Source organism: Larimichthys crocea, chromosome X (assembly GCF_000972845.2).
Source record: "Larimichthys crocea isolate SSNF chromosome X, L_crocea_2.0, whole genome shotgun sequence".
NCBI classification, from domain to species: Eukaryota; Metazoa; Chordata; class Actinopteri; family Sciaenidae; genus Larimichthys; species Larimichthys crocea.
In genome coordinates, this window is record NC_040020.1 from 9,246,275 (window position 1) to 9,258,723 (window position 12,449).

Here is a 12,449-nt window from a genome sequence, read left to right on the forward strand (position 1 = left end):
TTCCAGCTCCCGCTCGAGGCCCTCGCGGCCCTCCAGCTTCCAGCAGCTCCCTCACACAGTCAGCGCAGAACTGACGCGCCGCACTGCAGCCGCGGAGGTCGAGCGACGACGCACAAATCCCAAAGACGCGTCCGCGACCATCTGAGCCAAATCGAACGTCGCGCGCTGTCGCAACGGGTTTAAATCATGCAGCGGCGCCCCGGCGCTTCACTGGCAGCATGTTGCATTCAGATGAAAGTTTGTGTTTCTTACACAGATGAGTGTGTGCATTCACCACCCTGCGCTGGGCCTCCAGTGAGTTCACTGCCAGTGCGGAGTCACCGTTCAACTGAAGGTTACGCCGGCGCTCGCGTTGCCGGCTGCACTACGAGCGCCTCAGGGGCGTGAATGAGACAGGGTTTGTGTTACTAAGCTCGCTCCCTGGTGCCATATCTGCACAAAGGTTGAATAAAAAACCTCCCGAGTGATTCACTCCTCCACCGCCACTTTTATTTTGATTTTGGCGGGGTGAGGCGGAGGGAGGGAGGGTGAGGCGGCTAACTGTTGCAGATCCAGTGACACTACACCCGACTATTTTGGATCCTTCGCCGGAGGCTGAAAACACAAACGCACAAACGCAGCGTTGGGATGACAGGATGAGAAAGGAAACGGCGGAAAGACGCAAAGTGATGAAACGACACGAAGGAAAGAAAAGTGGAATCTGAAACCATCCAAACCTTTGTCATTCATTTACATGTTTGTGACTTTAACTGTACTCTGTCATCTTCACACAATAAACACATCAAAGCAGCGACCTACTACCATCCGACCCCGCCTCTGGTTCATACATGCGTTATTCATACAAATGAGTTTGACACGGCACATCTTTCAAAGATAACGACACTGTGGTGTCACATTCGTCAAACACGTCGTTAAAATATTCAGTAATCAGCGACGAGCACCACCAACAAATGCTTTCTTATTTTAGCATTTGTAGCCACAAGTGAAAATATTTATTTACTTATTAATACTTATGTGACATAAATAGCACGATATAATGAATATATACATGTATGTACACTTGAAAACCCGTTACAGTTCCATGTGATGCAACAAATAAACTGAGAGCGGAAGGGGGTACGCCATGACACATTCACACCTCGGACAATTTAGAGTCACCGATTAACCTGTTAATGTCTTTGGACGTGGGATAGTGAAGCCACAAGCTGCAGTTCCTCTAACGTCCACCTTGAGGCTGGCTCCAGAGTGAGTCAGTCTCCATAAGTCCCCATGTCCCAATGTCCACTTCACAGAGAATAAACATGTTTACAGCCTGGACACAAAAAAAGTTTTTGTCTCTTAGCTATATTTCCCCGTTCATGACAACTGTACTGAGGGTGAATTTATATACACACTCACCTGTTCACAATTATATTAAGGCTTAAAGTATGCAGGATTAAGAGCGTGGCTTAGACTCATTAAAACAATTGTGTGCTGGTCTGTGAGTTCAGTCTCTGACATAAGCACAGAGGTTTTGAATCATAACATTTATTTTCAGCCTGTGCTTTACATGTTTACACCCGTCCGACCTGCAGTCATTTCCAACCGTCTACCCAATGTGACAAAACGTAACCAACCCACAGGCTGCAACTTGCAATTTATACACAGAAAGCGACACACACAACAAACAGAGCTCCCCCCGCCTTTCTCTTCTTAAGCTCACGGTTGAGTTGTGTGGGATGTGAAACGACAAGGCAAGAAGGAAGGACTGGACGGACGGCTTCATAATGACACACACAGCCTGCGCCCTGCAGGCCACTTCTCCCCTCTGTGATATGAACTAATGGAGCTGCGGGACATTATGTAAAAACAGAGGACGAGAGGAGAGAGACAGGGCGAGAGCACGGAGGGGGTCAGGAGGAAAAACTGACCGTAATGTGGCGTGAATGAAGGACACAAATTATAGGGGGTGATTAGAATATGAAAGAGAAAGTTGAGTGATGGATTAGCTGTAATCTAAGAAGGAGAGAGAGTAAGCAGAGCCCTCACAATCCCTCTGATAGCAGGTTTAGGTGTCACGAGTGATTACACCTCTCCGAGCGAGACACAGAGGGAGTTTTGGGCGTTTCGAGGGGGAAATGGATACTGTAGCGAGCGAGTAAGTGAGAGGAAATGGAAAACACAAATCCAGAGCAAGCTGTGTGTAAGTCAGCGATGAAAGGCTTCAAAGATATCTACTCGTTTACACGTAAACCCACCAGACTCCATCGTCACATTAACACCTTCTAATTTTTAAACGTCTTTTGAATACTCTGCTCGAACATCCTACACCACACTGTACGGGTCTCTCTATGTTTCTCAGTCCTCATATTTTGTTTTGTACTGAAACACAAAGACCACTCTCTATAAGAAAACCTGTTTCTGGTACTAACCGGCAGCTGTTAGTGTTGAAGGTCTGCTGGATTACAGTCAGATCCGACACTTGTATGATCATACTTGACTAATTGCTGTGGGTTGTGATTAATATTGGTATGATTCATGTTACAATATACGTGCTGCAGTGTTAGTGATGCTGCATGGGCGAATATGAGATGTAGATGCTCTCTCCGACGCCGTGATCACGCCACTTTTATTTTTTGTTTTTTTTTAAACACTTTTTTATTGATTTAAACATTCAAACATGAACATTTTAACACCTTATACAAAATAAAAAATATATAAAAAAACTGGTAATAATGAATGTAGATAATAATAATTAATTAAAACAATAATAAATTCCAGTAGGATCACAGCGAATAAGTTACAAAACTTGTACAATTAATCACAATTCAAGGTTGTGAGTTCCATAAACTAGCAAAATTCTTTTTGTTACGTTAGTCTCTGCCAAGAATCTTCCAGCTCAACATATCATTTGGACTTGCAATGGAACTATGAGCCTGTACAAGAGTAAAACACTTTCCAGAATGGTGTTCGTTTAAGCATTCCCATAAACAATGCATCAGTGGACCCTGCTCTACATCCACACAAATAGGTAATTAGGGAATATGTGATTCAATCTGCAAGGTGTAAGATAAGTGCGCATTAACCTCTTCTATTGCAGCAGCTTATATTTGGTGTTAACCACTGGGTCTGAGCCTTTTTTATTTTATTGTTTAATTTCTTTCAGTTTTATGCTGCAGTTCTTTAATATGCTATATTTCATTTGTTTGTCCATGAACATGTTTGTGTTTAAGTGTCTCTGATGCCTGTACTGCTTAGAGTGAAGTAAACGTGTTGAGCTGCTGACATACAGTAGTACTCCTCTTTATACTCACTAAGTACAAGTACTGTACTGAGACATAATGACAATGAACCAGGAAGACTTTTTTATATTATTCAGTTATACATAGAGGTCAAAGTGCTTATAGTCCTGTCTTTATTATTTAGTTTATTCACACTAAATAAATAAATAAATAAAATAATTAATCCTCCTTCACCTCGTGCAGAAGAAGTGTCCTTCAGACGTTTGCTGCTCCATTTGCTCGAGTTTGCTCTTTGTTTCCAGTTAGAAACAGACGTAACACTACTGAAGACTTAAATCTTAAAGAAGTGGGTCATAAATATGTAATTAAGTTTATAAAAGGGTCTGTCTTCTCCCTAAACTGCTGGGCACTGTAGCGTTTAGCAAACGTTACTCAAACAGGAGTAAATGCGCCATTGCTAGGACTATTTTCAGCGCGGATTAATCCACAGCACTGCTGGTATTTACAGATTCTGCTGCACAGTTTTGTTTGTTTTGTGTTTTCATGTATTTTTTATGACAATAAGAAACCAGCTTTGTCCTTTAGAGACAGGAGGGTGTGTGTGTGTGTGTGTGTGTGGTGAACAGATGACTGGATCCACCGATGCCTAATAACGTCAGCGTAATATACATGTAGCACTCATCTTTACAATTCGTTTAAAGCTCTGCGCGTCGACGCGGAAATGCTCAAACAGTGATGGGTTTGATGGAAGTGTGGGTTGGAGTGAACGGTGCTTAGCCGTCGTTCATGCGCGAAGACACTTCATTACGAGCGAGGTGTATTTACTGTCAGTGGAGGTAAAACATCAGGTTCCAGCCTGCACACACACACACACACTCATTCCCAGCACTGCCATCCCTCCATCACTTGACACCGCGGTGTTATTACCTCATTACAGTGAAAAGTCGGTAACAGATCATTTCTGTCACTGTGGAGAAACAGCGAGAGCTGGGCTTTGATGCAGAGCGGAGGGAGCACACCTTAACTGAGAGGCGTCAGCCACCTGCATGCGTGACTAACGTATGACCGATTGCCACAGTGGACGGATACGCGCAGTAGGTCATGAACGCGTGGATGATCACGACCATAAAATTTCAATACAGGTGAAGCGTGCATGCACCGGTAGCCGGTCTCACCGTAAACAGCCGTGAAGAGATGAACGTTTGAACTTCAATCTAAATTTTAAAGCATCACTAATCATGCTGTGACACGTGAACGGTCGATTTCACCTGGTGTGTACCTTTTTTTTTCGTTTTTAATTGTTGAATACAGGCCGATACAGATTAATACATGTATCACACACAACAGTTATGAAGTAATAAATAAAGACAAAGCAAAGTCTAAGATCTCTTCAGTAATTCAGATTTTTCCCATTTCTATGCTCTAACTGATACCGTTGTGTTTGCTTCTTCGTCGCCTTTTTGTCGTCTGTTTTGGCTATAACTGTCTTTAAAATCAGATTTTTTAGTTTAGTTTAGATGCTGTTAGAATATCTCCAGAGATGCTGGACCTTAACTTAATTATCTCAACAACTATTGAAGGGATAGTCGGGAGGAGAGAGAGGTCCAGAAACTTTGCAGCACATCAGTTAACCTCTGAATCATGTCAGACATTACGAGAGGAGTCATGAAGCATCGTCGAGTGCTCGAGACAAACCCCAGACTCCAGACTCAGCATTTGGGATATAATCACAACAATGGAAGGAGTAACGTCTGCCGTCTGCAAACTGTCGTGTAAAATGAATGAATGCTGTCACTGTTTAGATAAGATACAGTTTAGTGTCCCAAAGGTGAAATCTGGCTTTGGCTGCAATCAACGTCATAAAATAAGAGCCAACAAACAGTGAGATGAAGTTTATAGTATATGTTGAACTGTGCCTTTAATCTAACTCAGACTATGAAGCGGTTAACCAGCAGTCAGTGTTCAAACCCGACCCGACACCTCCCGTCCGCCTCTGGACCCTGAGATGACTCTGCTCTCATTACCGCCCTCTGCCATCGCATCCAGTCACAGCCACGTTCGTGAATAATCCGTCCTGACTCCTCCGTCCCGATGAGTTGCTTGGCACTCCACTGGGTGACTGACCTTGACCAATCCTAGCCCACACATCAGGCTCCCGAGCTCCAAGAGCACTTCTTACTTTGTCGTCGCTGTCACACGTTTGATACCCTACTTCAGTATCACTGGACCAGGTGGCCATCCTACCTGCAGCATACTAACGTGTTACCACAGCTCTGATTGGGCTGCTTGACAATGAGTGCGTCACCTTGTCTGTGTTTGAATATTCATGAATAGTTGGCAAACCCTTTTTGACTTTGCACAGAGGTAAACTCTGTTAAAACATCAAAAATCAGAGATCGACGGAGAATCTGTCATAATGTTGCATCTTCTCTGATGCAGTTAGAGAGCATAAACACAAAGTCTGAACTATTTTTGTTCCTGGCGTGCAGAAGCTGGACACGCTCCATAATCTCCGTGCCCTACCTTCCAGTTTCTCTCTCATGCTGCATGACTCATGACCTTGTTTGCTGATTGGTGCGTGTCTTTCTCTGGTTTCCGGACGACCACTCCATGTTTTTTCCAGTTTGGTCCTCCATCGAGCAGCAGGCCTCCGTCCTGTTGAACTCATGGAGGGTACGACTGGTACATCTTCTCCATAGTCACCACGTACTACCCGGATACCAGGACTTTGTCAACAAGGTAAATAACACATTACAGACAGAAGCAGTCAAAGTTGGACACACTCTCTCGTTCATATGATTTTTTTATTTTTAACCATTCTACTGTACAGACTCAGAACTATGAAAGAACACATATGGAAAATATTTAATATCAACAATTACCAGAACCTCAGATTAAAATCCTTCGCAGACTTCAAGTAGAGGACACATCTCAACATTAAATGTTCAGAGTAGACTGTTTGAATCGGGCCTTCATGGTCAAACGGTTGCAAAGAAACCAAACACAAGGAATGAACATCAGACCAGTGGAAATCTGGACTTTGATGAATCTGATGAGTCCAAATTTGAGATTTTTCGGTTCAAGCCGCCGTGTTTTTGAGAGACTCAGAGAAGGTGAATTCATTATATCTACATGTGTGGTTCCCACCCATGGTTTAGTGCTGATGCTTTTGGTGATTTCTTCAGAATTCAGGTCCAGCACGGCGACCACAGCATTCTTCATCTATGTATCATCCCGTCTGGTTTGTTCTTAGTGGGACCATCATTCGTTTTTCATCAGGACAATGACTCCAAACACCTTCAGACTATATGAAGGCTATCTGACCATGAAGGAGACGGATGGAGTGCTGCGTCAGATGATCTGGCCTCCACAATCGCCGACCTAAATCCAAATGAGTGCTCAGCACCTCTGGGATAATAAATAATAAAAATAAAAAACATTGGTGTGTCCAAACCTTTGACTGGTACTTTAAGTACTATATACAGTATAGCTATGGGCATGTAGCAGTAGGTGTGTATGACGCTTACCAAGGCAAACTTTTGAGATATTTTATTTCCTGCTTATTTAACTCGCTGGACTTTGTAAAACTAACGAAAAGATCCTAACATAGAAGCGAGGACGTGGCTGTCTGCTTTCAAACCATAATTCCAGGCTTTTTGAACTTGATGAGTTTTGGCAGTGTCTGATATTCGTGGGCAGCGAGGAGGTCCATTTTCTGATCGCTTTAACGGAAAGCGGCAGATTGGCCGAACATGCAGCCGCTCGGTGAGACTTCAGCCTCCTTATCTCGAGGGCTGGGAACAGACTCCTCAAACGGGATGAGATCCGGACTAACTTTGAACGTGAGACACGCGTCTGAAAGGAATAAAAAAGTTACTGAAAGTCAGTGATTCATGTTTCTTAATAACACTGCAGCACCGACTCTCCTTTGAACAAAGTAACACCCTGCTTCAAGAGGAAAAACATTAGTCATATAAATGGGAGTCACAGCCGTCAAATCAGCTTCATGTTGAAAATACTGCACATAATATATAGAGTCTAGTATCACTTGCTGTAGTTGTATCTGTATAAACTATAAACAGTTTATATTTGTGCAGCCAGTTATCACAAATCTTATTCTGTCCTGCTGTTATCTAACATACATGCTGCATGCTTTTCTATATGTGCATGTGCACAATGACGTGTGTTTTGAATAGTGATATTTAGAGTTTTGATTTAAGGACAGACGATGAGTGTCAGACGGCCATGAACCTGGAATATATCAGCTGTGAAATCCACAGTAATTTACTGTGTTTGTGCCCGGTACATTTCACAGTAGTACACTGTGCATTCAGTCAAAAACTACAGTAATTATAGAGTTACTGTGAAAATTACAGTAACAATAAGTTACTGTGGAGTTACTTGTCAACAGCTGCCAGTTAGTTACTGTAAATTTCACAGTAACTGGTTCACGGTGTAGTTTGTTAAACGAGGTGGACATAAACAGTCCAGGCTCCAAACAACCTGCATGTCGTTATTAATTTATTAATAAATAACGATGTACTGATGACTGTAAACATAGATTTTTATTTCTGGTGCTGGACGTGTCTCATCACGGTGTTCTAGGTTTATTTTGTGAGCTCGTTTCTGAGAAAAATCCTCCTGAATTAAATATTTTTGGACATGGACACATGGTTTTCATCGGACAGCGGTGATAAAAGGTTCAAGGTTTCTTTTTCTTCCTTCAGCGCAGAGTAAAATAAATGATGTAACGAGATACACTGCACACAAAATACTTAGTTCTGCCTGTTGCTCAGTGTGTATAATTCAAGCTTTGTGTCGATTACCTTAAGGAAAAACTCTGAGACTGAAACAAAGATGTTTTTTTTAATCTAAATGAATAAATGAGTCTTAAACACGTCTCTTTGCTGATGATCTGTTGACCGTGTGCTGTTGTGCTCTGGCATCGCCCCAGAAAAATAAAAGACTCTTTCTCTGCTTTAAGATTTGGGAAATGACACAATCTAATCTCGCTCTTACATTTAAAGGAATCAAAGACTGTGTCCTGCTCTCAGGAGACGTGTGAAGACAGAACAGTTTTGCAATCTGGGAGCTGGAGGAGGAGACATCTCAGGATCTAACTCCGCTGCAGCCCACACTTTTTAAAAAATCACATCTCCCTTTTCCCATCCAGGTCCGCAGCACCATCGAGAACAGCTTTGTGGGCTGGGAGCTGGAAGAAGTCCTCCTACTGGATATGTCGGTGGACGACGGAGACTCCAAGATCCAGAATCAGCTGAAGAAACTGCAGAGTCCAGTTATTCTGCTCTACTGCACGAAGGAGGAGGCTTCCACTATCTTCGAGGTGGCCCATTCGGTGGGCCTCACGGGTTACGGCTTCACCTGGATCGTGCCCTCGCTGGTGGCTGGAGATGCGGACCATGTTCCCTCTGTCTTCCCTACAGGTACACCCAAACACCAGACAGACAGACAGACAGACAGACAGACAGACAGACTTAGATCTAACCGCTGGTCTTCAGACACAGAAACGCTTCCGCTGCACAAAGCAGTTTGCTTTTTGAGCATCTTGAGTCAGACTGTTGTCATTTTCTATGATTTATGGGTAAAAGAAAATATAAAAACAGAGACATGTAGCAGAGCTCAGTGCATCTGCTAATACGTCGTCTTAGGCCACGTTCAGACAGGATCTGGTGCAGATTTTTCCATATATTTGAGTTGCGGTTGTGCAGAGTGCAGGGGTGTCCACCAAAAAAACACGATGACCTGCGTTGGAGAAGTTGAGCCGGATCCAGTTTTTGGAAAAAAAAACAAAAAAAAAAACACAGCCTGACGTCACGCTGCAGCCGCCAATCAGATTCTCAAACCTCCACAGTCAAACTGAGTCTAAACTATGAAACAGTGACACGAAGAAGTTTCCTTTTGGTTTATGTATGACGGTTTCCAGAGACGTAGACAGTGAATGAGAGTGAGCGAGCGCTGGCCTCCATAAAGCAAAAGTTAATCAGCAAAATAAAAGCTTGTTTCCTGATTGTTTCACAGCGACACGCCTAGTCACTCCACATTATTAAACCATAAATGATAAGATACGGTTAGCAGGCGTCACTGGTTGTTACCATGGAAACATGGCTGCTAACCTCACAGGTAACTGGATGACTTCTTAGTCTGTCTAATCTAAAGAGAACAAACGTCTTTGTGAAACAGCCTCATGTCAGTTTTTAATACGCTCAAAGCATCACACCGTAAAAATGCAGCTAATGAGCGTTTTGCAGAGAAAGCTCGTTACGTGCCACATGTCAAATTTTAAATATTAAGTCACCGTTGCCAAATTAATTATGATGCTTTGTTTTTAATCGTCGCTTGAACAAATTAACCAAACCACCTCCCTCTCTCTCTCTCTGGTGTTATTAGTTTAAAGACCGTCTTCTGTAAATCTCAGTGCATCCTGTTGCAGCGTGACTCTGACAGTCTCCTCATCCGGAGCGCGGTCGTGGTTATCGAGTGTAGCTCTGTTGCCCTCGTACTGCTCCGCGCCATCGAGCATCTTTTTAACTGTAACAGCAATCCAAACAATTCAACGTCCGACACGCGATGTGTAATGTAATGTGCTGACAGGGATTGCCCTGGTTTCTTCGCAGTAGTTGTACTCTCTCTCTCAGAATCACATCTTAATGGCTGATGGATGTCGGGGCGAGCCTGTGGCAAAGTGGTCCAAGGAGCTGAACCTCAACAAGCCCAGGTCGACTCTTTCCTATATGCATAGACATTCAGTCAACGTGGCCAGAGATGTTTACAGATTTAAATACAGGAAAAGATTTGCACGACTTCAAACTCCACCGGCAGCGTTTCAGAAGCGTTCAGACTTTGTTTAATTGCTCAGATTTGGTCATTTTCCTGCTTGATGTTCTTCTAAATATGCTTCTACATGTGTAAATATGTTATGTAGTTCATTTGTCTCTCTTTTGTCTGTTGTTTGTTTTTACAACCGGCAGTTTGCACGGGGTGTTTTATTTTGAAAATCCACCGGATTCCCTGTGCTGTTTCTGTGTCCGGCTTCCTGTCAGCTCGTAGTGCTCTGTGTTAAATTGTTCGCGGCGTCCGTGAATTCAACGCGGCAGAGCCAGTGGAGTTTAAAACACTGACCGGCCGCTGTGCAACCGGTGGTGGTTGATGATGAAAGCTGCCACCATATACGTCACCTGACACGCATCAGCCAATAGAGAAATTCAATTGCAATAGCCGCGTTTCAACCAGTAGAGGGAGGTCGCTATGTCGATATTTGAAGATCTGGACCTCGATCAATCAACAGATCTTCTCTGGCGTCATAAGAGAAGATCAGTGCATCACATCAGAACATTACATCACTGATTCAGATGCTTTGAACTGCAGCACATGTACGACTGTATCCACAGGATTAATATTCCACCTTTGTTGTATTTAACTTACTGACATCATGTAATCTTCAAACAGGGAATCAGAGGGTCAGAGGTCGAACGGTAAATTAAATTTAATGTTGAGCAAAACACTGAAATCTGTATTTCATTATGATGTAAGTAAAAAAAAAAAAAAGTGGGCACAAGTGACAGATGGGCTCATTTGCATATATGCAAATATTCTCCTGTGCCAGTCAGTGCCAGGGTGCATACTGATTTCAGGTAACCTCAGGGAGGTGAGTTTGATTATTTAATAACCACACGAGAACGCCGTTAACAGAAAATATCTCTCCGGGGAAACAGACCCCTCTCTTGCACCTTTCCCCTCGCCGAGCGTGATCGAAGCATTCACTCCTGAAGTTCAACACCGAGGCAGGTTTGCAAATGTGAACCAGCCGTGGAGAGTGACCTGGAAACGCAGCTCTGTTTATGGGTGTAAAGAAGAGAGGCTGCAGATCCTCATGCTTGGAAAGTCAAGCCCTGGTCACTGCTCAGATTCAGCTGTGTTGTTTAAACAGAAAGGTAAACGGCTCCACTTAGAGCAAATTAAAATACTCCGGGTTTGATTCATTCTTAATTTGCTCTCAGTGTTTTCTCATTTTTCAGCCTCATTTCATTTTTGTATTTCTTTTCCCCCTCTGGCTGTTTTCCACTGCGCTCCACCTCTGCTATGGAAATACACCTCTCACCGCCCTCTCTCTCTTTTTCAGGGCTTATCTCGGTGTCGTATGACGAATGGGACTACAATATCGAGGCCAGGGTACGTGATGCAGTGGCTGTCATTGCCACGGCGACCTCCACCATGATGCTGGACCGGGGGCCACACACCCTGCTGAAGTCGAGCTGCCTCGGGACGCCTGACAAAAAGGGCTCCAACACCGGCCACTCCAAGGAAATACTGAAGTGAGTTGGTGGGAGGGGAGGGTGCACGATGTTGGGTCTGTTCGGGGCTGGAACATCCACCTGTGGGAGCTGCTGAGTTTCTAGTTTATAGCATCAGCTGCAACACTCAAACAATGCAGCTGGTGACGTGACGCTTCAGCCTCAGTCTTTTAGTGTAACATGTATTTAAGACCTTTTTACATTGTTATTATTGCACATTGTTGGCGACATAAGGAGCTTTCTGAAGAGCCGCTGACCTGCCTTCGACGCCTCGTGCCTAATCTAAAAATGGTCTTAGAGGTGGAGCTGAATGAAGCCACCCACCTGTCAATCAAAGCGTCCACGCTCTTAATCCTGCATAACTTTAAGCCTTAATATAATGTGAACAGGTGAGTTGTATATAAATTCACCCTCAGTACAGTTGTCATGAACGGGGAAATTAGCTACAGAGACCAAAACTGTTTTTTGTACCAGGCTGTAAACATGTTTATTTCTGCTGTGAAGTTGGACATTTGGACATGGGGACTTATGGAGACTGACTCACTTCTGGAGCCAGCCTCAGGTGGACGTTAGAGGAACTGCAGCTTTTTTTGCTTTGTTGGCGAGAAGGGAAAGCATCTGTGCTTGTGATTAAATATTGTTTTGATTTGATAAAGAAGCAATGAGTGACGTTCACAGTTCAACAAGATGAGCTTTTAATTCATACGAGTCAGATCCAAAGAAAGCAGTTTGTAAAATAACAGGAAAATAATGTAGTTTTGTTCTCAGCTGTAAGTTCAAACTATCAAAATAAAGCACATGTTGTACAACATGGAGCAGACATACAGCCACGCTCCCCGAGGAGCGCCAGAATATGTTTAATTATCCAATGAAAACACAAAACGAACCGAGCCTGAGAACAACATCCCGTCTTTAT

At 43.5% G+C, this 12,449-nt stretch overlaps 1 protein-coding gene across 8 annotated transcripts in view; it reads left to right on the forward strand.

Annotated features, from left to right (window-relative positions):
- grin2bb (glutamate receptor, ionotropic, N-methyl D-aspartate 2B, genome duplicate b) overlaps nt 1–12,449 on the forward strand; it is a 100,567-nt gene that overhangs the window by 56,757 nt on the left and 31,361 nt on the right. For all 8 annotated transcript variants that reach the window (XM_027283303.1, XM_027283305.1, XM_027283306.1 and 5 more), the window contains 2 exons: nt 8,395–8,665; nt 11,362–11,554. In XM_027283303.1, the coding sequence (XP_027139104.1) occupies nt 8,395–8,665; nt 11,362–11,554 (464 nt within the window). The remainder of the gene's footprint in view (nt 1–8,394; nt 8,666–11,361; nt 11,555–12,449) is intronic.